We start from the raw sequence: 27559 nt of genomic DNA, 5'->3' as shown, positions 1-27559 counted from the left end.
GCCATAGATGTCCTTTGTGACCTTGGGCAAGTCACTAGGTCTCTAAGTCTTTCTGTGCCTCAGTTCTCCATTTGTAAAACGGGGATAATAATGCTACTTTTTCCTCCTACCCTTACAGTCTTGTCTGTTTAGACTGCAAGCTCCTTGGGGTGGTTAGTGACTTTCACTGTGGCCTTGTCTACACTAGGATTTAAAGGTTTGATGTTACAATGTTAGCTAACGTGTTTGAAAAATTGCAGTGTAGACAAGGCAGTGCATACTGTAATGTATGCTAAGATGGTCAAGTTAAAGTCTAGGCTGCCCTATCCCCAGCTAACCCCATCAGCTTAGCACATGTTAAAGGCTGCTTGCCTTGTCTACCCAAGACTTTGCAGTTATGTTAGTTAGAAAGTATTAGTCTAGTAAAGGCCTGTGTGTGTGTGCACACCTATCTAGCAGTGGAGCCCTGAATTTGGTCAGGGCCTCTAGCCATTACTGTAATACAAATAATCAATTGATCTTTAGAACATTGCCTCTTCGGGCAAAGTCACCACATCACCATGTTGTGTTCTGGTGTTGTGATATCTTGGCATTGGCATCGGCATCATCCTATTGCAACTCAGTGTCAAGACATCACAATGTCAGTTCAGCCCCAAAGATGTTTGAAGATGTTTATTTTATACCTTGCAAGCCAAACTTGCAGGTTGTGGAACGTTCGTGGGGACATCAGGACTGTCTGTGACAAAGCGGTGTTTAAAACGAAGCCGATCTCTACCCAAAATTGTTCTTTGCTGTTCTTACTCTAAGTTCCGTGAAGAAAAGCAGTAGAGGCTGGACTGGAATAAATCCGCACAAGAAGCACTTCAGCAGTGCTTCAAGATACAGACATAAAGATTGGCTTGTACTATGGGCAACTCTGTTAAAATGAATTTGAAAAAATCTTACTATTTTTAGTACTGTACTAACTTTCCATTAGACATTCACCGTAGAAAAAGATTTTAGGAGCCAAGTCAATTGTATGAAACAGATCAAAAAGAACATCTCATCTTATTTAATTCAGTGCTGCCTTGGGATTTACTGCTGGTATTTAGGTACCTGTCAGGTGCCCTGGATGATGTTAGCAGGGTTTGTTTTAAAAAGAAAAGGAGGACTTGTGGCACCTTAGAGACTAACCAATTTATTTGAGCATGAGCTTTCGTGAGCTACAGCTCACTTCATCAGATGCATACTGTGGAAAGTGTAGAAGATCTTTTTATATACACACAAAGCATGAAAAAATACCTCCTCCCACCCCACTCTCCAGCTGCTAATAGCTTATCTAAAGTGATCACTCTCCTTACAATGTGTATGATAATCAAGTTGGGCCATTTCCAGCACAAATCCAGGTTTTCGCACACCACCCCGTCCCCCCCCCACAAACCCACTCTCCTGCTGGTAATAGCTTATCTAAAGTGACCACTCTCCTTACAATGTGTATGATAATAAAAAAAACCCCTTCAAATCCAGACTCCAGCGAGAAACTGTTGAATTGGAATTCATTTGCAAATTTGATACAATTAACTTAGGCTTGAATAGAGACTGGGAGTAGCTAAGTCATTATGCAAGGTAACCTATTTCCCCTTGTTTTTTCCTACCCTCCCCCCTCAGATGTTCTTGTTAAACCCTGGATTTATGCTGGAAATGGCCCACCTTGATTATCATACACATTGTAAGGAGAGTGGTCACTTTAGATAAGCTATTACCAGCAGGAGAGTGGGTTTGTGGGGGGGGTGAGAAAACCTGGATTTGTGCTGGAAATGGCCCAACTTGATTATCATACACATTGTAAGGAGAGTGATTACTTTAGATAAGCTATTAGCAGCAGGAGAGTGGGGTGGGAGGAGGTATTTTTTCATGCTTTGTGTGTATATAAAAAGATCTTTTACACTTTCCACAGTATGCATCCGATGAAGTGAGCTGTAGCTCACGAAAGCTTATGCTCAAATAAATTGGTTAGTCTCTAAGGTGCCACAAGTCCTCCTTTTCTTTTTGCAAATACAGACTAACACGGCTGTTACTCTGAAACCTGTCAGGGTTTGTTTTGTTACTTCCCAAATCACCCCAGTATCCTGTCTTCTGACAGTGACCAAAGCCAGGTGCCCCAGAGGGAATGAACAGAACAGGTAATCATCAAGTGATCCATACCCTGTTGCCCATTCCCAGCTTCTGGCAAACAGAGGCTAGGGACACCATCCCTGCCCATCCTGGCTAATAGCCACTGATGGACCTATCCTCCATGAACTTTAGTCCTTTTTTAACCTGTTGTAGTCTTGGCCTTCACAACATCCTCTGACAAGGAGTTCCACAGGTTGACTGTGCATTGTGTAAAAAAATACTTCCTTTTGTTTGTTTTAAATCTGCTGCCTATTAATTTCATTTGGTGACCCCTAGTTCTTGTGTTATGAGAAGTTCCTCATTTACTTTCTCCACACCAGTCATGATTTTGTAGACCTCTATCACATCCCCACCTTAGTCGTCTCTTTTCCAAGCTGAAAAGTTCCAGTTTTACTAATCTCTCCTCATATGGCAGCCGTTCCATACCCCTAATAATTTCTGTTGCCCTTTTCTGAACCTTTTCCAATTCCAATATATCTTTTTTGAGAAGGGGTGACCACATCTGCATGCAGTATTCAAGATGTGGGTGTACCAGAGATTTATACAGAGGCAATATGATATTTTCTGTCTTATTATCTATCCCTTTCTTAAGAATTCCCAACATTCTGTTAGTTTTTTTGACTGCCGCTGCACATTCATAGAATATCAGGATTGGAAGGGACCTCAGGAGGTCATCTAGTCCAAACCCCTGCTCAAAGCAGGACCAATCCCCAGTTTTTGTCCCAGATCCCTTAATGGTCCCCTCAAGGATTGAACTCACAACCCTGGGTTTAGCAGGCCAATGCTCAAACCACTGAGCTATCTCTCCCCTCCAAACACTAAGTGGATGTTTTCAGAGAACTATCCACAATGGCTCCCAGATCTCTTTCTTGAGTGGTAACAGCTAATTTAGACTCCATCATTTTATATGTATAGTTGGGATTATGTTTTCCAGTGTGCATTACTTTGCATATATCAACATTGAATTGCATCTGCCATTTTGTTGCCCAGACACCCAGTTTGGTGAGATCCTTTTGTAGCTCTTCGCAGTCTGCTTGGGACTTAACTATCTTGAGTAGTTTTGTATCATCTGCAAATTTTGCCACCTCACAGTTTACCCCTTTTTCCAGATCATTTATGAATATGTTGAATAGGACTGGGCCCAGTACAGACCCCTGGGGGACACCACTATTTACCTCTCTCCACTCTGAAAACTGACCCTTTATTCCTACCCTTTGTTTCCTATCTTTTAACCAGTTGCCAATCCATGAGAGGAACCTTCCCTCTTATCTCATGACAGGTCACTATGCTTAAGGGCCTATGGTGAGGGACCTTGTCAAAGGCTTTCTGAAAATCTATGTACACTGTACCCACTGGATCCTCGTTGTCCACATGCTTGTTGACCCCCTCAAAGAATTGGTGAGGCATGATTTCCCTGTACAAAAAACATGTTGATTCTTCCCCAAAAATTATGTTCTTCTATGTGTCTGACAATTTTATTCTTACTATTGTTTCAACCAGTTTGCCCGGTACTGAAGTCAGGCTTACTGGCCTGTAATTGCTGGGATCACATCTGAAGCCCTTTTTAAAAATTGGTGTCATGTTAGCTATCCTCCAGTCATTTGGTACAGAAGCTGATTGAAATGATAGGTTACAAACTACAGTTAGTAGTTCTGCAATTTCACATTTGAGTTCTTTCAAAACTCTTGAGCGAGTACCTGGAGTACCTGGTCCTGGTGACTTATTACTGTATATCTGGAGTGAAATTTTTAAGTGACTAAGTCCCATTTTCAATAAGTTCCATTGACTTTCAATAAGAGTTAGGCTCCTAAATCACTTGGAAATGCGACTTGACTCCTAAGTCACTTAAGCACTTTTGAAAATTTTACCCCCATCTTATCATAGCTCTACCATCTAGGAACCGAAAGGCTTGGAGAAGACTACATCTAGCATTAGTCTAGCTCTATAAATGCCCCCTCCCCCCCCGGACTTAAAAAAAAAATTGCCATGGAAAAAATTGAAGGATACCCCCCCGCACAAAGCCCAATACAAAAAAATCACACCTACTTGCACTAGAAATAACAGAACCCATGCACACCCCTGCTGGTTACTCATGGATGAGAAAGCCACATCCATCCGTCACGTTCTGATCAGGGCATGCAACTCAATAGCCAAAAAATAAATGATTCTTACAACCTGTCTTTGTTCAAACATGTGGCCCATCCCTCTCTCTCTCTCTCGCTCTTTACAACCTTCACTTTTTTATATATTGCAATCAAACAAACTGGTCCATTTTCCAGGAGTTTCCAAGTAATTAAACCCAATTAAAACCATTAAATTCTTTCTTTTAGTGACAACTTCATTATTAACAGCTAACCACAAGGAGGAGATTTAACTTGGAAAGTCCTTGATTGTGTACTAATCCATCTCTCACCTCTGGCTGACACCTCCATCAGATAAACCTCACAGAATAGGAGTCTGATGAATACTCTTAATTAATACTTTCTTCCTTGTAGAAAAGTAATTATTTGTTCACAGCATAAACAGGTATTTGGCAGGAGGTTAAAGTCTGATTGGTTTTAAATACTAGGGTTTGGGTTTTTTTATTTAAGGAAAAAAAATCTGAATTCAAAATGTGGGCTCAGAATTACATTGTCCTAACATCCAGAGTGTCAGGTTAATTGGCACATATCTAAACAGAGACAAACTCAGACAACAAGCTGCCTCAATGTGTTATCCTGGATGTGTTATCAAAGCAGCCAACTCTGCTCCTTTGCTAATGGCATGCAAGTCTGAACAATTTACCTGCAAGACAGAAGCTTGGAACTAGAGTGTTTTGGAACCAGAAACCGAGGAGAGAATGACTTACACTTGAGAGATTGCCAGAGATAAAACTGCCTACTCACTTCCTTTTACAATATCACCAAGAGCTTTAAAGTAGAAGGTAACTGGCTCTGATGGGCCAGCCAACTGGAAGGGTAGTAGCTGCAGGTGGTAACAAATACATGAATTTTTAATGCATACTTTAGGGCAAGGTGTGTGAGGTAATATCTTTTATTGGACCAACTTTTATTGGTGAGAGAGGCAAGCTTTTGAGCTTACACAGAGCTCTTCTTCAGATCTGGGAAAGATACTTAGTGTCGCAGTTAAATACAAGGTGGAACAGATTGTTTAGCCTAAGTAAAAAGAAAAGGAGTACTTGTGGCACCTTAGCGACTAACCAATTTATTTGAGCATAAGCTTTCCTGAGCTACAGCTGTAGCTCACGAAAGCTTATGCTCAAATAAATTGGTTAGTCTCTAAGGTGCCACAAGTCCTCCTTTTCTTTTTGTGAATACAGACTAACACGGCTGTTACTCTGAAACCTGTCAATTTAGCATAAGTAGTTAACACATATTCAAGGGAGCATTCAAGGTGAAATGGCCCATTAACACCTCTCCAGTCATAGGAGGGAAAGGCAAAAAAAAAAAAAAAAGCTGGGGAGGTAGTTTAAGTAGGTTACAGATTGTAGTAAACAGTAAATCCAGTGTGTCTATTCATTCCAGGATTTTTAGTGTCTAGCAAAATTATAGGAATTTAACCCCCCGGGCTCATCTTTTGAAGGTGTTGTGCAGTTTTCCTTTGAGGATGAGGACTGAGAGGTCAGATATAGAGTGATCGTTTTGTGAAAAGCGTTCACCCATAGGTGATATGGTGTTTTTTGTCTTTTATCATTTTCCTGTGTAAATGCATTCAAGAACCTAGTGATTGTCCGGTTTCACCCACATAGTTGTTATTGGGGCATTCAGTGCACTGGATGAGGTACACCGTGCGTTGTGATAGGGCATGAGTGGGTCCCCTGCGTCTTGAAAGGTGAGTTGTGGCGGGGTGTGTTGATCATCGGAGCTGTGGAGCTATGTCTACAGGTTTTGCATCTATTGTTCTGGCTGGATTTGGTGCCGCTTTGAGGTGGTGTGTCCTGGTCTGCTGGTAGCTTCAAACAACCCCCCAACCTCTGTAGCTGCATTAGCTGATCAGTATTGTTTTATATTCAAGTAATTCACTAGTCTTAATAATAATTAATTGCTAGTAACTTAACTATATATCTAATAAAGTCTGTTGTTAACATAACATATATACAGGTCAATCTATCAGTCTAACCTAAAACCAGCTGCCTCCTCAGATTATCAGCTTCCACTCCCTGAAGAGTCTGTTCATTCTCATAAAGTCACAATAACACCACAATCACTAAGTGGGATCAAGAAGAAACTTCATCCTGATGGACTGAGCATTATTTGCCTTCCTCTGAAGCTGTGCTAGCCCTGGAACTGGATAGATCATTGGTCTCCTCCAGTATGGCTGCTCTTATAGCAAGAGAACAAAACATCATTCCCCCAGAGCAATGGAGCCAGATCCTAGGAGGGTCTGGATGCCTTTAGTCCAATAGGAATAGCGGATGCAAGGCATCTCACAGCATCAGACACCTGACTTGAACTGTGCAATAGCATGTAATCCTGAAGCCCTCCTTGGCTAGAAATAACAGCGATGGCTGAGCACATCACAAGGAGACAGTTTTAATACACTTACCAGTTCAAATACTACCAGTCCAAATTGTTGTAAAAAAAGTTGTGTCTTTCCATTTTTGGGAGCCCACCTTGCTCATAGAGAAGGAGTTGGAGATTTTCCTGCCCATTGAGAAATACACTGAAGCAGAGTGTTTGACAGTGGGAGTGTGTAATTAACCTCCCTATTCTTTACAAGCTAAGCGCTCAGGTGCCCAGCCCCAGGCAGGAGAGGAAGATGAGGTAAGAGTGCAAGGGTCTTTCCTCCTGCATTAGATGGGCACAGTTTCAGTCCTTGTATTATACTCCCCAGTGCACAAGAGACTGTTCCAGACTGATGCTGCTTTGTGGCTAGCGGCTCCAATCCCATGGGAAGGAGCAGGTGTTACATCCAATGGTGGCACAGCAGCTGACATCCCTAGGGGCTCCTGGATCATCTCCTAGTGCCACAACCGAGCCTCACAGGTAATTGAGTAAAAAGAAAAGGAGTACTTGTGGCACCTTAGAGACTAACCAATTTATTTGAGCATGAGCTTTCGTGAGCTACAGCTCACTTCATCGGATGCATACCGTGGAAACTGCAGCAGACTTTATATACACACAGAGATCATGAAACAATACCTCCTCCCACCCCACTGTCCTGCTGGTAATAGCTTATCTAAAGTGATCATCAAGTTGGGCCATTCCAGCACAAATCCAGGTTTTCTCATCCTCCACCCCCCCCCCACACAAACTCACTCTCCTGCTGGTAATAGCCCATCCAAAGTGACAACTCTCTACACAATGTGCATGATAATCAAGATGGGCCACTTCCTGCACAAATCCAGGTTCTCTCACCCCCTCACCCCCCTCCAAAAAAATTGAGTGAGGCTGCTTAATTTTACCATGTTAGGAAGCTCCAGCAGCTGTGCATGTCTGAGGTGAGGTGACACATTCAGGGATGGATTGTGATCGCCTAGGTTTTATAAGGGATTTATTTCTTGTTTTCTATCCCACCTTCTCATTGTTCTTCTTTGCTAAAGCATAACCAGTAGATTAGTAAAAAGGTAGGACTTCACTCGTCTAATGTTACTAAACAAACACTCAGGGCTTGTATTTCCCGCTTAATTCATTTTCAGTGTGAGGTCTGGTTGATGGGAGGAGATTCATTTTCTAGGAGTCTGAGGGCCCAGTCTCCCCAGTGAGTTCCTGTGCAAAGTGAAAGTATCACTTAGAACTGAGCAATTTGGATTAATTGTTCTCAGGGCACATGAGCATAACACACTGGGGAAGTAAAAGATCCCTGAGAGTTATAGAGTTCAGCATTCCAGAGTATTAGGGCAACTTTGCACTCCTCTGCTGATACAAAGCTGCCCGAAAGCTGGCTTAGCCACCTACTAGAGCGTACGGGGAACCTCAGGTAACGCAGAGCCACTGTAACGGCTTCTATGATACCTGCTCTCCCAAAACCCAGTGCTCCCTTATGCCTGGCCGATTACTGGCTGCTGAAACAGCTCTTTAGGCTCAGTGCCAGCCAACATAAAAGGAGAGCAGGCCTGGGACTGAGTCCAGTTCTCAGCCTGTCCTGGTAGGAAGGGAGTGCAAAGAGAAAGCTGGCTGTGGAGCAAAGTCTCCATATGACAATTACTATGGGCCTTAAGTCTGTCTTTGTGTCCCGATACCTATATTGACATCAGCTTCAAACTCTTTACATAGGCTTACATGGGTCTCAAACAATTGTATCTGGACACCGATTTTGTGTCCTACCCTAGACGTATCTGCTTGATACTGAGCTGACAGTGCTTCCAACTTGTTCAAAGTGATCTTCCAGAAACTCAAGTCCTCCCAGAGAGGAGGACAGAGTTTGTCCTGTCTTCAGATATTGAACGGCCTTATTTCTGTGTGAATTCAAATCCATGCATCTACATGTAAAAACAATAAGCCTTGACTGGTGCTTCTGGGCACAAACACATATAATAAATGATACTGGGAGTGCTGATTTTCCTGTTTTACTTTGTCAGGCTGTTTAAGACTTGGAAAAGAATCCCACTGTAGAGGAAGTGTCCATACAGACCTATGCATTAGTGCCAAATTATTTCCCCAAATGACTTCCCCATTTTTCTGTTTTTATTTTCATTCCATCACACTCTCTATCTCAAGGGAAAGATTTTTTCTCCTCTGCAGTTTAATCTACATATTGTTTTGGTTTAAGAGAAAGTGAACTTCATACACTGCTCTGAACAAACATTCCCCACTCCAATTTGGCTATTGATACCAGTAAAGCTGCAAACAGACCCAAATAAAAGAACCAAATGAAAGATACTGAACAAGATATGCTAGAAGAGGTTTAAAAGGCAGTGGCCCTTGGTGTATAGAAGAAATAAATTGCTTCATTAAAACAAAAAATTGATTACTTCCTAGCAACGTCTTTCTTCCAAAACAGCTCCCTTGATGTAACTTTGAGGGATTGTGTGTCTTGAACCCAGGCCTTTTGAAAATGGGAGGGCCTGGCCTGTCCACTTCTCAGGACAGGCCCTGGTCCCCTACCCCTCCTCTTCTGTCTGAGTGCCCTCCCCACCCCCTGACCAGGTCGGAAGCCGGAGCCAGGCTGAGATAAGAACTGGCTGGGGGCCTGGACAGCTGTGTGGCGCTCTGGACCCTCCATCTGACCTAGGTGGGGGTCTCAAGAGCAGCCCCAGTACATGTCCCCACCCCTCAGGGCAGGCGGAGGGTCCAGGGTTCCCCACAGTAGCCCAGGCCCCCCAGGCTCTCTTACCTCAGTCCGTCTGCTGCTCTTCGGCCCCTGAGGCTCTGCCCCATCCAGGCCAGAAGATGGAGTCGGGCCAAGGTAAGAGCTACCCAGGGAACCCAGGCAGCTGTGGCGAGCCCCGAACTCTCCACCTACCATGGGGGGCCCTGGAAGATGGGGACATGGGCTGGGGGCTGCTCTCGGGCCCCCCACTCAGGGCAGGTGGAGGGTCCAGGGCTCCCCATAGCTGCCTGGGCAGCTGTTATCCTGGCCAGGCTCCGGCTTCTGACCTGGGGGTGGGGCCTCAGAGGGAAGAGGAGAGGCAGGACCATGGAGGGGGCATGGCCTCATGGCCCCCCACTTTCATGAAGGATCCGGCACCCCTGCCCCAGATGCAGCCATCACCTAGCAGCTTGTTGGTACCAACATGGAGTGTGGGCTGATGGATTGTAGTTCAAAATGGAGGCACTACCCATGAAGCTCCTGATTGGAAGAGACATCCGGCCTCTTCAATTGGCTCAGACTCACTATTTAAGCTAGAAGGAGGCAGAAGAAGTTATCTGAGGACCTAGATGAATTCCTGCCTAGCTGCTATGTTGGACCTTGTCTGACTCCTGCCTTCCTGCCCTACTCCTGGTTCCTGCTTTGTACCAGATCCCTGGTTCTACACCTCCACCCCTGGCTGCTGACTCCAGATCTGACCCTTAGCTTGACTCCTGACTCTGTCTCCGACCCCTGCCTCTGGTTCCAGGCACCTGTCTCCTGCTCTGACCACTAGGCATGACCACCAGATATGGCTGCCTATGTGCTAGTCCATGACAGTAACTTCATTTGTATAATAAAATTCAGTTCAGTGTTATTCATGTAGAGCTTTTATGATAGCCAAAACACATGCACAGAATATTAAGTAAAGCCTCCCAAGCACCCAGTGTGCTTAAGAGAATTAATGTGCTCTAACTTGTGTCACTATGTGATGGTGCCATGTACGCTGATGATTTGCTCTGATTTCAACCATTGATGGTACTGACATAGGTAGGTGCATTGATGTGAACTCCTAGAGTAGGCAGGCAATGCCCTTTTTAAGACACGTTTTGCAACAGTGCGTCTTACCCCAGTTTCAAGCAGAGGTAAAGTTGCACTGGCGCAGATCACAACTCATAGCAGGTGTGATGTCCCAGTCCTCAAACCCAGGCTTAGGAGTTCCCAGAGAGCCACCGCATCTTGGCCACCACCTGATGTCTGCTGAAACTTCGTGGGCCAATGAGCTAGCAGAACTACAGCCTCAGACAAGGTACCACCCACAGGAGTCCTGACTGGAGGATTGCCTGGCTTCACCAATTGGTCCAGCAATGCTATTTAAGACAGAGGGAGGCACAGGAAATTGTCTGAGCAACTTGGTGATTGCCTGTTGCTGCTGTGTTGGATCCTACTGGTGCCTGCATTCAATCTTGTTCCTGATTCCTACTCTGCTCCTTACCCCTGCTCTTGCTCCTGTTTCCCACTGTGCTGCTGCTCCATGTCTGATCCTTTCTTCTCCTCTGGTTCCTGCCTTTATGCCTCACTTCTGCCAATCATTTACCAGTCCTGGCTCTGACTTCTGACTCTGGCTTGACTCCTGGTATCTAATCCCAGTTCTGACCCTCAGCTTTGATTCCTGGTTCTGACTTTGGCAATCAGCAGTTGGTTCTGGTGTTAATCCTCAACTCTGTTCCCTGGATGCCTCCCGCACGCATGAGACCTGACTCCTGCTCTGACCACTAGGTCAGACCACCTATATCCTGGTCACTAACAGCAGGTTTGCTAGTCTCTGTTAGGATTTCACCTGCTGGCAGCTACTCCAATAGCTGAAATCACCAGCATAGACCTGGCTCTTACTCTGATCCTTGATCCCCATACATAAATATTCTCAGAGAGAAATTGTTGCACTGACATGAAATAAACAAATACTTAAAAAAGTAAGATGTTGCAGGTGAGTGACTTAGACTTCTGATGACAACATTTTGGATCAGGAGTGTTTAAGGAGAAGCTTTTGATTTTTTACTTTCCACCCAATAGGAGAAAGTGCCGTTCTCTCTAGGGCAGTGGTAAGCATGTTCAAGCATGAGTGACAGAGCTTTTCTCTAGTTTAGTGCAGTTCCTATGAGTCATCCATAAAGCTGAAACCACAACCATTGTTCTCTAATTAAAGAGCTACACCAAGAATACATAATAATTAGGTTACTGTGTGATACACCATCCGTGTCAACAGCATCTGCCACAAAGGTTGATTGAAACATAGCCTCCAAACATTGTGTTCCCTGGTAGACCTCCCAAACTAATTCATTACTGACCTCACCATGCAATAACATGACTCCACAGAAATCTGCAGAAAATTAGGGCAAAGTCCACATATAAATCTGTACTGTCATAGCAGGACTTGTAACTTCAGTGGGAGAAAACCACACACGTACACTCAAGGCACACAAAGATGAGAGATCCCTGACCTAATAAAGATGAATTACAAATGAAAGCCTGTTGTGGAAGCTCTCCTTTTTCAAGCTTTCTGTTTCTGTTTAACTTGATCAGGCAAAATCCATTTGAGCTAGGAGGGTGTTTACCAAATTAACAACAGTATTTTTGTTTGTGTTGTAGAAATATTTATTTAGTGATTAAGAAAATAATTTTCACCTGAATAGCACTTAAGACTCTGCTACATCATGTGTGTTCCTATTATTTCACACTGGGCTTGGAGCAGCAAGTTAATTATTTGGGGCTGAAGCTCTGTGTGTGGGAAGGTGTGACATGGAAAATGACAGAATTGTATTTAATATTCTGGAGAGCTAGGTTGAGGTATAGGTCACAGCAGATTCCTAAGGAGCCATGTGGAGCAACAAATCACAGAAGAGGCTGTGTCAGGTGCTTGTTTGTCAGTTTTGAACTAATAAACTAAGTGGTTATCAGGAGTTATACATTCCCAACAAATGGACAGCAGGTCCCATACTGTGGGACTGCTTACCTGATGAGAGGAGCTTCCTTCCAAGGCTGGTTTAAAATTAATTATACAAAAAATCAGTGATTATCTTATTTAATTTAATTTTGTTTTGGTAACATTTACTGTTTTCCAAGTGGTAGAATGGTGTGACCAGGAGGAATTTTTCTCTGATGTATACAGTGCTCTGATTGTACAACGCACTGCACAGGAAGAAAATAGACACGATCCCTGCCCCTAGGAGTTCACGATCTAAGGGTTGATATGATGCAATGAACGAAAGCAACAAACAAAGTTGGGGAACTGGGAGGATGAAGGTTATAATAGTGCCAGAGGAGGCACAGTTCTGCTGTAGTTGAACTCAGTGGAGGTTTTACCACTGGTTTCATTGGTGGCAGGATCAGGGCCTGGGGTATGTATGTTTATGTGGACTTCTTGATAACTCTCTGTGTGTAATTTTCACTGATATAAATTTGTTTTTAAAAGCTGGAGGCATCGTGACCTGTGGCTAGGGAACTTGAGCCTCTCCTCTGTAAAGCACTTTGAGATCTGCAGGTGAAAGTGCTGTACAAGAGCTAAGCATTACTGTTAGTGGTACTACTGATATTTGAAGTTATCCGGAAAAAAAAACATCTTAGGGTTGGTCAAACTTGAGTATGCAGTGTCCGAGGCATATTGCTATTTCTAACACACAGCATAACCAGTCTGGTTTACACATGTGTTTTTATAGTTAGGCCAGTACAGACTGTAGTGTGGATGCAGATATAGCAGTAGAAAGATGCTTTCTGTATGGCAGTGGTTCCCAAACTAGGGGCACTACTTGTTCAGGGAAAGCCTGTGGTGGGCTGGGCTAGTTTGTTTCGGCCGATCACGGCTCCCGGTGGCTGCGGTTTGTTGTTCTCGGCCAATGGGGGCTGTGGGAAGCGACACAGGCCGAGGGACGTGCTGGCTGCCCTTCCCGCAGCCCCCATTGGTCTGGAGTGGCGAACCGCAGCCAGTGGGAACCGCGATCAGCCAAACCTGCAGATGCGGCAGGTAAACAAACTGGCCCGGCCTGCCGGGGGCTTTCCCTGAACAAGCAGCTCCCCTAGTTTGGGAACCACTGCTGTATGGGAATAACTCTATCCAGAAGCACACTTACACTGATATAACTCTCTCTGCACTAGGGGGTTTAACTGTACTTGGATAGTTAAAGTAGTTCAACTGTTGTGTGTAGATGAGGGCTAAAAGAAACACTTAGTCTGACCACCAGATCCCCATTGCAGTTGGTGGGAATTTCAAGAATAGAACTAAGGGTATATCTTCACTTCAGAGTTAACCTTGGCTTTTACCATGTTTTAGCCCCCCTTTCCCCTCTTTCTCCCCATCCACGCGCACAAACCGTTTACTCAGATTTGGAGGTGCCTTGACCTGGCTGGAGGTGTGAATTAAAACCCAGGCTACCCTTTAACTCAGGCTAGAACCCACCCACTTTGTAGTGAGAATGCAGGTTAAATTACTCAAGTGCAGAAAGTCCTCCAGTGCCCTTCCCACAATTCCTCCAAACGACAAACAAGTTCTCCTACACAATTGACTGGGAAAGAATTTTAGAGTACCTCAGCAAAGAACCATGGGATATGCCCTCAGACACACATGAGTAAATATAGAAACAGTGAGGACATAGTGATGCAGGTCTGGCTTTGCTGTGGGGATGCTCATATCCAGGCTAGCCTAACTCAGGTGCCTATCACCCAGGTTAACTGTGCAGTGAAGACATTTTGTTGATTGAATGATGTGACTATGCCCTGTAGAGAAAGGAGTCTGACTTTATGGTTAGAGCAGGGGGGCTGGAAGTCAGAACTCCTGGGTTCTGTTCACTGACTTATTATTTGACCTTAGATAAGTCACATTTACAAGTAAAATGAGGAACAATACTGACCTCCCTTGTGAGCCTGGAAGCTTAAAGTTTTTAAAGCTTCCTGTTGTCCTCATCTGAAATGTGCTAAGTACAGGGTGTTAATGTTCAAAGGGAGCTGCATGCATCACCAGAGAACAGAGTTCAACCGTATATCAGAGTAAAATTCGAGAGTAGAAACCTATGATAAATATATTTGAGAAGTAAATTACATCAGTGGCTGCATGAGTAGGACAGGTCCCAAATTCACTCCCAATAGCCAGAAATCAGGGAAAGAGGATGATTAAAATCACTAAAGACTGTACACATTTTTTCTGTCGAACAGGACACCACCACGTCTGTGCGGATAGGTCTTATGATGGAAGAAATGATTTTCAACCTTGCAGATACACATCTGTTCTTTAATGACCTGGAGGTATGTAACCGCATATTTTATTTAACATCTTCCTATTTAATCATCTGCATCTGATTTAGAAACCCTTGGTTTTCTGGTCCTGAAACTTTCATTACTGACCCAAAGAAGTGGGCCTAAGATGGCTTATTGGAAGCAAACCTTGCCGCATCTCTCTGACATCTTTGCTTTGCTAAAGCTTTAAAAAAAACAACAACAGAGTAACAGTGATGTCTGTTGGTAGTTTTACTAAATGTAACAATGAGGACAATGTTGCTTTGTCCTTCTGAAATTTGCTATTTAATAATTTCATTAAACTAAATTAGCACAGATCTTATGGGGGCAGGTTTACAGTTAGTTCTGAGCCAATACAGAAGCGGTTGAAAGGGTCTCTGTTCCTCTACAATCTCTATTCTGCACACACAAAAGGTAAAGTGAAGAGCTCCTGACTGTCAGACTCATGGCACGAATGAGAGCATGTGTGCATCTTTGCACTAACGCCAGAAAGTCTTCCCTAACTGAGGGAATGCCAGTTCTGATGATGAAGCATCCGGTAAAAATATACCATCACTGATGTAAAACACACCAAAGGTCATTTAGAACAGGTGCTGAAGCCCAAGAAAAGATAGCGTATATACAGCTGAGCAACTAGCTATGCAGTGTCGATGAAAAGCTTTTTGAGCTTGTAACCAGCCCATCATAAGGAATGGGCCTAAATGAGTTACATAATTTTGTTCAGGGTTTTCTAAGGCCGGACGACATGTCCTTGAAAGGAATGAGTTAGAATTCTCTTCAGGTGCTTTGGGCACAATACACTCAGGAAATTGCTTGGAATGGTCTAGGGGAAAAAACATCAGTTCTGTGCCTGCATCCCATAGGCAGAGATCCCTCCTCAGTCTGTTTATTCATTTGGAAAAGTAAGAATTTAACTGTTCCAGAGCTTGCGTGAAATGGGCCCCATGAGGGCTTCTAATTCCTTTGTCCTTCACTTCTCAGCTATATTGAATTGCTATGTGGGTTACAAGGAGTTAAAAACTTTCCTTGTACGGCTCTCTATAGAATTTGGGACTTCACTTGCTAAGAATTTTCATTTCCCTTGAAAGACAAATGGTCTGTAGCACCTGAACTGACATTTCCTTCCTCTCCCAGCTTTCCAAAGAAGTGTTTAGTGATGGGGATACATAAAGTGTGAAGTGAAAATCTTTCATAGAGAAAAAGAGGAAGAAACTATTTAAGGCACTAAGTAAAAAGTGATAATATTTAGCACATACCCAACACTCTTCATCTGAGGTGGGTAGATGGTGTTAACTCCATTTCACATGTGTGGAAACTGAGGCCGGAGGAAGCAATTTGTCCAAGCTCGCACTGCAGCAGCACCATGCTCATTCCACTAGACCTGTACCACAGCTGTGAAAGATTAAAACTTGCACATCATTACATTTGAAAACATTTCCCCCCTTGTTTTACTTATCTTTCAAGACCTGAATTCAGTTGATGGTTTGCCAAGCACCTCAGAGCAGGGTGAGGAATGTCACTGCCACTACAGTTACAAATGTCCCTGAGGATTTCAGCTGCTGCAAGCAGAACAGAATCCTTAGGTCAGGTCTTGGCAGGTGAAAAATTCTTAAATTCACCTATAACTACTGGAAAAAGGTAAATATTTTATTTAAAGTGACCCAGCATTTGAGATTTCCAGTCTTAGCTTCTGGTGCCTTAATGAAGGGCTATAAAACTTCTAGAATTGGTCTGTAGCCCTTGCAAGACCTGATGCACTGTGTGACCTAGTGGGTAAGTCTCTGCCCCTCTCTGCCTCAGTTTTCCCATCTGTAAATGGAGATCATGATGATGATGGCACCCTTCTACCTCAGACAGGCACTGTGAGTAATTAATTAATATCTCCATAATCCCTGTGAAGGTGGAGAGGACTACGTAAGTGCTAAGATTACATCTGCACTATGGAGACGATACCGCCGTAGCTACACTGGCGTAGCGCCGTAGCATAGACGCAGCCTACACCAACAGAAGGGTGTAGAAACACCACTTCCCCAAAAGAAGTTAACTATGTTGCTGGAACGCCACTCCCATCAACATAGCTGTGTCTACACAAAGGGGGTTATGTTAGCATAGCTACCTCAGTCAGGGGTGTGTGTTTTTTCACGCCACTGACTGATGTAGTTATGTCAATATAACTTTTCAGTGTAGACCAGGCCTAATTAAAACCATTCCCCTGAGTACTGTTCTGTCACTGTTAAGTTTGTCCACATTAGTCACAAGCTGTTGGCTCCAGGTTAAATTCACAAAGAGTGAAGTATTCTGTTTTTTTTTTTTGTCACTTTCCATGTTGATGCATAAACCTCAAAAAGGTCCGATTTGGTATGAAGAAATGCGCAAAGGCTCCAGCTACTTCCCTCTCCAAACAGTCCAAGCCCACTGGAGCAGCAGACCTGTGCTGTTAAAAACTTTCAGCTTGATTCTTGGGCTTGTGGAGTAACTTTATTTTATCTGAGCCAGTTTGGCGCATCCGTAGCAAAGTTGTGGGAGTATGGGATCCAGGTGTGCTGGTGAAAATAAATGCTTTTACTGATTTCTATAGCACTTGTCAGTCTGACTGTGTTATTTCAGAAGTGTAACACATAAGAACAACAAAATAAAAAACTGCATCATGGCTTTGATGTATCTGTCAGTGGGAGTGAATAGCAGTACAAGAGCCTTCAGCATCGAAGGTCTGACTGCAGGACATGAATTGTTCAGAACCCAGTTCTGAGAACAGTTACTCCCTAGCTAACCTTAACTACCCAAAGAGGATTTGAGGTGAGAGACAGGCTTATCAGACAACTTTGAAGATTATTGTCAACAAATATCAGTCCTACAGCCGGTTGGAAAGCAGTAGGTGTTTTCCATGAAATTTTATTTTCTTCCCGTAACTTTTTTGCAGAATTTCCCCAGTTTTCTAAAATGAAAACAACCTCCGTTTTGGGGGGGGGGAGAAGAGGGAGCATTAGACTGTTCATCGAAAAACCGAAATTTTCAGAAGAAATGAAAACTTTTGACAAAAATGTTTGCCTTGCCGTACTCCTCCCACGCCTCAAAAAGCAACACAAAAATTTCAACTTTATTGAACTTTATTCAACTTTAGTGTCTTTATTCACTAGCCATGCCGCTCCTGATAAAGTAATGACTTTCAGGCCAGAGGATTTGCAGAGTGATAGGTGAGCATTGTATGGGCACCAACTGTTGGGCTTGAAGGAGATACAATGAACAATAGTCTGTAAAAAAAAAAAAAAAAAAAAAAAAGAGAGAGAGAGACACACACAAAAACAAGCCCAGAGAGACTGACTCAGGTTTAGATCTGCTGAGATTACAGTATACAGCAGCCCCACCAAGTGGCGTAATGATGACTTGACCAGGGCTCAGTAAGCTCAATCCACACCATGCTACAATGCTGAAACTGCCCGTGGAGCTGCCCTGCATTCAGGCATGTACAGAAGAAAGGCAAAGTGAGAGCTTGTATTAAGGAACAAGAAAACTGCAGGGAACAGGTGAATGTGACATCTGATACTGTTAAGCCCCAGAGCAAGAGAACTTGTGTTCAGGCCAGCCATTTTAAGCACAGGTGCCTTCATTTCTGCACAGCTGAAAAAGGCCAGAGGAACAGAAACTAACCATTTATTTGAGCCAGCCCTAAGGCAAATGAAGAAACTGAGGGAGCTTATTAGTGGTAGTACAATGTCCACAAAGAGCATCTATTTATTTCCAGGAAGGCAATGGCACAGCAAAGCTTCTGATTGCCCTATTTTCCCTGCAGTCAGCTGCAGGACTTGCATATGGATGTTGTACTGGAACCACAGATATTATCAGATCACAGAGAGAGAATTCAGACTAGTGTGCTGTATACACTCACCCCATCCTCTTTCCTGGCAAGGTGAGTTCATTAGAACAGTGGTTCCCAGCTGTTGGTGAATGTATCTGTAATAGCCCCTCCGGGGTTTTTTGATGCTGGGTACTTTCCTTGTCTCCCATTTTCCCCTTGCACAAAGGTCTCCTCCATCTACAACCTTCCTGCCTAGCTTTATATTGAACTAGCAGTTCAGGATGAGTGCTGAGCCTCCAAATGCTGCTGCTGTGCTCACCTTCCAAACAATTGCACGCATTATATGCTGCTATAGCAGCTGAGTCTATTCTCACACAGTCAGGCATGGAGGCTAGAGTGCTCCAAGTTCTGAAGCTTTTACCATGTGCAGCTGACCAGGAGATAGGAAGCAGCAGCAAACCAGACCTCTGCCCAATGGGTGGAGGCCAGTTTGTCATTCGGAAGTTGGGAGTTACCCCACTGGACTTCAGGAGTTTTTTGATTAATCTATACAAGGTCTTTTTACTAGTTTACTAGTGGTTTTCCAGGAGCAGGGCCGGATTAATTCTCCTGTGGGCCCAAGGCTATTAGATTTTGTGGGGCCCCGGGGTGTTTGGAGTTGGGCTCAGGACTGGGGCAGGAGATTGGGGTGCAGAAGGGGATGCAGCTCCAGCTGGGGTGGTGGGCTCTTATTGGACCAACTTCTGTTGGTGAAAGAGTCAAGCTTTCAGGCTACACTGAGCTCTTTTTCATGTCTTCAGACCTGTAGCTCGAAAGCTTGTCTCTTTCCCCAACAGAAGTTGGTTCAATAAAATATATTACCTCACCCACCTTGTCTCTCTGGTTAGATGTGTAACTAATCATCCGCACACACAGTTACTGTGATGCACACAAATTGGGTGCCCGTGTTTATATGCCTGCAGTCTAAAAATGGAGGCGACACAGTATATTGTGTATATATAGGCCTCATATAGCATTTTACCTCTTCAAAACACTGCACACACATGAACTAATTCTCACACCCCCATTGAGAGGCAAGTATTATCCATTCTCCATTTTATTAGATGGAAGAGTAGAGAGGATAAGTGACTGTTCAAAGCAATATAATGAGGTAGGAGCAGAATTAGATCTTGGGTGTCTTGGGCTTCAAGTTCCATGCTTATTTCACTAGACCCTGCTGGCTCCCTGTGCATCTCTATCTAGAAAGATATGCATCCCTCTCTTCCACATTTGTTTGGTGGGCAGTCTAGAAAATGCTAAACAGAAAAACAGGTGTCAGAGAGATTAGTACAGTGTTTATAAACCTACCTTTTGAAGCCATCCCTGGCGGCTAAGCATTCTGAGTGTTGTTCAGTGGCCCTGTTGCCACAGTGAGGGATAGCTGTTTGTGTAACCAAGGATATCCTAAATATCACCTCTTGAGCCTTTTGTAAAATGTGGACATACCATGAACACAAACTATTTCCTGTTACTTTAACTTGTCTGCATCAAGTCCCACCTGTATGCAGAAGTAAATAAAAGAATGGTCCAAACGTTTCAGAACTTCAGAAAAGGTTTGGTTCTCAGAGGCGGTTGGGGCCTTATATTTCCTGAATCAGGTATATTGTATGCACCACACTAATCATGTAGCTCTATGAGATCCCAGAGAACCATTTAAAAAAAGCCAACAGATGTGAAAACTAGGGTTCGGAAATGTCCTCATTGCTGACTTTCATTCAAACAATCTGGATCTTCTGTTTAGCTGCCCAGATATTCCTGTCCTCCTTCCTCTCTCACTAAGATCTCAAGTAAATTCAGTGAGAATGAAAAATTAGTCTGGTAACCAAGTAGTAAAGCACAGTCTACATTCTTGCCTTGTTCAGCTTCTCTGTGTTTTACCCAGTAACATGATAGGTCGGCTGGTGGACTATGAGGTAGCGTCTCACCAAGTGTCATGGTATTTTATTAAGTCAGAAATGTGATAGCTACTGTTGTCACACTTCAGTGTACAGAACAATTCATTCGTAAATGAGAAAAGCAGATCCCCCACAAATACCTTTCCCCTTACATAATGCACAGCACAATGCAACTGTAGCTGAGTGGGCTATGACAATATTATTCCAGCATGCTTTCACAGCTCACAACCACTGTTGGGAATGTTTTTTTAATTTTAGAATGGGGGTGTGTGCCAGCAGAGATCTGTTATTAATTTATTTTCTCAGCTCTCATTTGTAGAGTCGGCGCTCACTTGAAAATACTGGCGTCAATTATAAAGCAAGAAACAGAGGAGATAGGAAGTGGATTGGATTAGATACTTTAGAAACCCCTACTCAGCAAAAGTCAGGAATTGTATCATAAGGGATCCAGCATTATACCATAAGGGAAGCAGGATTAATACATCTCTGACATGATGGTTCTTGAAATTTTAGGGCTACATTTTCAAAGGAAAGTGTGTGCACAAAATTATATGTACTTCTATCGCATTACAACCCTCAAGTGCATTTGCAGCTCAGGAAACTCTGTCCTCCTGATAGGGATGGTGGGTAAAATTTTCAAAAGCACAGGAGTGATTTAATCACTTTTGAAATGGGACTTAGGAGCCTAAGTTATACTTTCAAAATGGCCTCAGTCACTTAAGTGATTTTGAAATTTTTACCCAATCTGCAGAAATGTAGGATTTGTGAACAGAACTGTCTCACATGCATTTCTGAAGGCACGTCTGTGATGTCCACCCTTTGGAAATCTAGCGACAAGATTTTGTGTGTGTGGGCAGAAGAGGTGGATTTAATTCGCTCATAGAACATCTTTGGCTGTGTAGAGAGATTACTACAAGCTTCATAGGGTAGATAACAAAGAGTGACTAGATCAGCCAAAAAACCAGAACAATATCTGCTGACTTCCAAGGGCCTTTGCAAGATACATTGTCCCTTCCCTGCTAGAGTCAAAGAAGAGAGAGAAAAGGGCTTCCTGACTTTCTTCCCATCCCCTTTTTAATCACAGTGTCAAGTCAGAGAAAGAAACCATAGAAATAACATTTATTGAGATTTTGAGGTAAAGCCGTCACCACTCGAACAATGAAGAATTTAGATGATATGATCTAGAGTGCATATTTCATGCTCCAAGTGCATAATCTATTCAGTTTAAATTTCCTGTGTATTGATTTCCTTATTACTTATGTGCATTATTTCTTAACTCTGTCTGTGGATTGGGGATATGAAAGGGTCCCTTCTCCTCTTGGTGCATGGGCAGGACAGGGTAAAGCCCCAGCAAGCACTGGGGAAACACTATAGGAGCAAGACATGTCTCAGACAAGAAATTTCTGTGGAAAGAGCTAGAAAAAGGGGTTTTCTTCTTTTCCTTAAATTAAGCCTGAATATTCTTATTGGTACAGGTTTCAGAGTAGCAGCCATGTTAGTCTGTATCCGCAAAAAGAAAAGGAGGACTTGTGGCACCTTAGAGACTAACAAATTTATTTGAGCATAAGCTTTCGTGAGCTGCAGCTCACTTCATCAGATGCATTCAGTGGAAAATACAGTGGGAAGATTTATATACACAGAGAACATGAAACAATGGGTGTTACCATACACACTGTAATGAGAGTGATCGGGTAAGGTGAGCTATTACCAGCAGGAGAGTGGGGGGGGACGGGGGGGTAACCTTTTGTAGTGATAATCAAGGTGGGCCATTTCCAGCAGTTGACAAGAATGTCTAAGGAACAGCAGGGGCGGGGGAGGGGAATAAACAGGGGGAAATAGTTTCACTTTGTGTAATGACCCATCCACTCCCAGTCTTTATTCAAGCCTAAGTTAATTGTATCCAGTTTGCAAATTAATTCCAATTCAGCAGTCTCTCGTTGGAGTCTGTTTTTGAAGTTTTTTTGTTGAAGAATTGCCACTTTTAGGTCTGTAATCGAGTGACCAAAGAGATTGAAGTGTTCTCCGACTGGTTTTTTAATGTTATAATTCTTGATGTCTGATTTGTGTCCATTTATTCTTTTACATAGAGACTGTCCAGTTTGGCCAATGTACATGGCAGAGGGGCATTGCTGGCACATGATGGCATATATCATGTTGGTAGATGTGCAGGTGAATGAGCCTCTGATAGTGTGGCTGATGTTATTAGGCCCTATGATGATGTCCCCTGAATAGATATGTGGACACAGTTGGCAACGGGCTTTGTTGCAAGGATAGGTTCCTGGGTTAGTGGTTCTGTTGTGTGGTGTGTGGTTGCTGGTGAGTTTTTGCTTCAGGCTGGGGGGCTGTCTGTAAGCAAGGACTGGCCTGTCTTCCAAGATCTGTGAGAATGATGGGTCGTCCTTCAGGATAGATTGTAGATCCTTGATGATGCGTTGGAGAGGTTTTAGTTGGGGGCTGAAGGTGATGGCTAGTGGCGTTCTGTTATTTTCTTTGTTGGGCCTGTCCTGTAGTAGGTAACTTCTGGCTACTCTTCTGGCTCTGTCAATATGTTTCTTCACTTCAGCAGGTGGGTATTGTAGTTGTAAGAATGCTTGATACAGATCTTGTAGGTGTTTGTCTCTGTGTGAGGGGTTGGAGCAAATGCGATTGTATCGTAGAGCTTGGCTGTAGACAAGACTGGGAGTGGATGGGTAATTACACAAAGTAAAACTATTTCCCTCCCCGCCCCCCACTGTTCCTCAGATGTTCTTGTCAACTGCTGGAAATGGCCCACCTTGATTATCACTACAAAAGGTTTCCCCCTCCCCTCCCCTCTCCTCCCCTCTCTTCCTCCCCCCCCCCCCCCGATGAAGTGATCTGTAGCTCACGAAAGCTTATGCTCAAATAAATTTGTTAGTTTCTAAGGTGCCACAAGTACTCCTTTTCTTACTGGTACAGTAATGCTCTTTAAGGGGGGAAGGCTGCTGATTCTGATACCACACAATGCATGTAAACTACTAATGTTTCTCTGTTTTACTGGTCAAGAGACAAACAAGTTCCTTTGCATGAGCTTTACGCATTTCTGTATGACCAGGAAGCACCTTAATGTGCAATTCAAGAACTATTGTGATCTCAGACAGTTCTTGCTTATGCACAGTAATTCTATTCATGTTGTGGCCAAGCAGCATCTGAAATTGGCTTATAATCTAATTAATTGACTGGAATTTGTTGAAAGTATTAGCAATACATGGGGGACCTGATTTTACCTTAATATCTGCCCTTAATGTGTTTTTCACTTCATGATACTTAGTCCTTCCATGAGTGCAGGGACTGGACTAGATGACCTCTTGAGGTCCCTTCCAGTCCTATGATTCTATGATTATTCAATGATAAAATTCTTCCTTCAAATTTGTTATTCCAAGGCAATGTCATTTTCTGACTCATTTGGGTTTTTTTGTTTTCGTTTGTTTATGCTTTGCAGGATTGTGACCAAATACACATAGATGATGTATCATCAGATGACAATGGACAAGATCTAAGGTAGGTAATCTCTGGACTGGAATCTCCAGCTCAAACATTCCACAGTTCCTTGGAAATGGCTTGAGGATGAGCAATGGTATAATATAAATAACATTCTTGATCTTGCTGTTTTCCCCTTCCATACTCCTTGCATTCATCAACGCATGGGAGCACAAAACTCCTCTTTCCCACACTAATATGCCCAGGCCTTACTCTCACGCCCTGTCCGTATTAAGCTTTAAACAATACTGGAAAACAAGTTTGAAAATGGGTTGAACTCAGCTCAGCTACACCAGTTTCAAATATGGTTTGGCCAGCCAACGTAGATTGGACCAAACCATTTCAAAACCATTCTTGAGCCTTAGACTTGTGCAGTGTTGTGTCTGGACTGTATGAAACTCAGGCCCAGAATTCCCAGGAGTTTTGCCAAAACTAATGGGAGAGTTCCCACTTTTGCAGCTGACGGTCCTATATGTATCCCCATATTCTGTGGTATTAAAAGGAAATTGTATGGTTATGGGTTACAATATAATTATCATATTTTCCACTGGAATTGACTCCTGGTTAGAGTATTGTTATTTATTGTAAGATCTCAAGGTTACTCTGGCAACTGTACTATTAACACATCACCCTATTCTACTTGCTATATAATTTGAGAATTAATTGCCTCAATGCATTGTCCTCTGATTGTAACAGCTATGCATCCCAGCTACTTATTTTCCACGTGACATTTCTTTATGTGGGATATGTTGACAACTCCATGGTCACAGCATTGATTACGCCCGACATGAACTTCATGGCTAAGAACTGTGCAGTACTTTGAAAATTTAGTCCTGCGTTTTAGACTCATGCTGCACTGAATAGTATTCCCAAAAAAGTGGTACCTTTGATCAATGCTACCAGAAACTCATGATGGTGTTAGACATATTCCTCAGGGAAACAACCCTGCAATTTAGGCTTATCTGTCACCCATCACAGAGCACAAAATGGTACAGCCAGAACTCAGTGTCACAATAAAATGTCTTCTTTGATTTAAAGGAGTGATTGTTAGTGTCCAGCAATCTTACATTGTGAATGGCAGGTAGACCAATAAAAATTGGCTTTGTCATGGAAATATTACTCCAGATTTGCAAACACCAATACTGTGTAAATCAGGTAATCATGCACACAATAAATTTGCATGTGCATTTGCCAAGTGTGCATGTACATTCACAGTAATTGTGTGTACAAATTGGGTGTGCAGTTGTTCACCTACATTGTGTGGTAACCGGGACCTGTGCTTACACTCAGTTGTTTTCCAATGGATTGTTTGTATGATAAATGGATGTAGCTACTCAGTACAGAGTACTGTGGAAGCCTCATAGGAAAGGCAGTTTTCCCCACACAGAAAAGCTTCACTCAGAGGAGCAGGGCCAGATTAACTCTCCTGTGGGCCAGGTGCTATTAGATTTTCTGGGGTCCCTGGGCGTTTGGAGTGCAGGAGTGGGCTCAGGGCTGGGGAAGGGGATTGGGATGTGGGAGGGGGTGCAGCTCCAGATGTAGGGGTGGGCTCTGGGGTGGGGCCAGGGCTGTGACAAGGGAGATTGGGATGCAGCAGGAGGTTCAGGGTGTGCGCTCTGGGTGGGAGTTTGGGCACAGGAGGGGGCGCGGGGTCTGGGAGTGAATTTGGGTGCAGGAGGGGCTTTGGGCTGGGGTAGGAGCTTGGGGTACAGGAGGGGGGGGATGGGGTGCAGGCTCTGGCTGGGAGGCGCTTACCTCAGGTAGCTCCTGGTTGACGGCGCAGCAAGGCTAAGGCAGGATTCTTGCCTGCCCTGGCTCTGCGCTGCTCTTCTCCCCAAGGTGGCCGACACGTCCAGCCCCTAGGCAGAGGGACCAGGCCGCTCTGCACGGTGCATGCTACCCATGCCTGCAAGCGCTGCCCCACAGCTCCCATTGGCCACGGTCCCTGGCCAATGGGAGCTGTGGAGCCGGCGCTGGGAGTGGGGGCAGTGTGCAGAGATTCCCTGAATGCCCTCGCCTAGGGGCCACAGGGGCACATCAGCGAGCTGGCGCTTGTGGCGCTAGCCCCAGGGGAGGCGTTGAGGCTCAGGGACTGATGTCTGGTGAGACTTGCCGCAGGCTGGATGAAAAGAAGCAGCGGGCCGCATCTGACCTGTGGGCCTGCAGGGCCCCCCTTAGCCCGAGGCCCTGAGCTGCAGCCCCTAAAGCTCCTAAAGTAATCCGGCCCTGGCGAGGAGGTCTCACGTCATTTAGGATTGTAGTTTGTGCTTTGCAAAGCATTGAAAGAATGGGAGACTTTCAGGCTGTTTTATTAGTCTGTAAGCAGACTCTACTACACAGCAAATCCAGGTGTGAGTGCAGACATATATAAATGATAAACTGGATTTTACCTTAAGTAAATTAGTGCAAATAATCCTGTTCTGAGAGTATGTGGGAAAGCAATCTGCTAACAGCATCTCTTTTCATCCTGCAACAAGCCCCAGCCCAAAAGATCTCTGTTGCTTTTCAAAAACTTCTCATATGCTTAGGGAAATTAAGCCAAAATAATTTTGGGAAGTGAATTAAGCTAAATTGAAATAAAATGTCACTTTATTTCTGAATGAGAGCATCCACACAGGAGTTTAACCTGCTTTAAATTCTCACCTTTAGTTGATTTGACTTAACTTCCTTCATAGACAAAGCCTTTGTCATCTTTCCTATATGCCATATCCATTTTATTCTCTTCTTCTGGGCTCTGCTTGGGCAGCATAAAAGGGATTTTGGTGCAGAATGTTTATGACCATGTTGTAAGCAGTCACTGCCCTTTCCTTCCACTGTTAATTCTTTTCTTGTTCTAAAACAGGCTCAAAGCCCGGTATTAACATACAATGCCAAACAATCGGAAAGGTCTACATCAGAATTACCTTCTTTAGGATTTGAGTATTTATGCAGACAGATAGTTGCATTAGCAGCTGTGTTTCAGTAAGCCAGGCATGCGTAGTGATTCGGTGCCCAGTTGTGATTTTCATGTAGAGGACAGTCCTGTTTTTCTCTGTGTTTAAGGTAGTTCTAAGACTCTCACAATGAATGCGTGGTAGTAACCAACATGTATGATGTCTTCATGAGAAGGCATTTCACCATTTGTGCCCCATAAATTCCTCATTGTTTTCAGAGATGTGTAGAAACTAGACACGTGAAGATAGGGGAGCAGCGCTGGGCTCCACACCTCTGGCAATCTTGTTGGTTCCTCATGCCTGAAAATAGGTTTTTCTTGTCAAAATGAATGGGCCAAAATGTTTACCCCATTAATCCCCCTATAGGATCAGTAGTTGTATCCAGTTGCACATGGAAAACCATATCTTTTATTGTACATATCTGTCATTATCGCGCCAGATGTTTAACACCGTCAGATGCACAATTGTGTGTAAAATGCACATGCAATTACATACCCGCATTTGTATAAAAAATTGTCAGTCTGCCTAATTTGCTTTTATAAGTATGTGTTGGAGGGCTGGGGGAAGAGTTGTGCATGCAAATAGGTGTACCCACAAATTCAGCAGGAGTGGTAATGAAAATTGACTGAAGATTTAGCCCAACAAATAAATTAGCACACCACAAATTGATAGGTATTAGCAGAAACACTGGTAGGGGCAAGAAGAGATTTATTCCTCCTCCCCCTGTGCTTTACCAGCTGCCTCCATTA

At 43.7% G+C, this 27559-nt stretch overlaps 1 protein-coding gene across 8 annotated transcripts in view; it reads left to right on the top strand.

Annotated features, from left to right (window-relative positions):
- The window catches only part of EYA2 (EYA transcriptional coactivator and phosphatase 2), a 154983-nt gene that overhangs the window by 114709 nt on the left and 12715 nt on the right, over positions 1 to 27559 (top strand). For all 8 annotated transcript variants that reach the window (XM_073309539.2, XM_078848177.1, XM_073309535.2 and 5 more), the window contains 2 exons: positions 14569 to 14658; positions 23840 to 23898. In XM_073309539.2, the coding sequence (XP_073165640.2) occupies positions 14569 to 14658; positions 23840 to 23898 (149 nt within the window). The remainder of the gene's footprint in view (positions 1 to 14568; positions 14659 to 23839; positions 23899 to 27559) is intronic.

Source organism: Lepidochelys kempii, chromosome 13 (assembly GCF_965140285.1).
Source record: "Lepidochelys kempii isolate rLepKem1 chromosome 13, rLepKem1.hap1, whole genome shotgun sequence".
NCBI lineage: Eukaryota > Metazoa > Chordata > Testudines > Cheloniidae > Lepidochelys > Lepidochelys kempii.
This window is presented reverse-complemented; position numbering and strand designations above follow the sequence as displayed.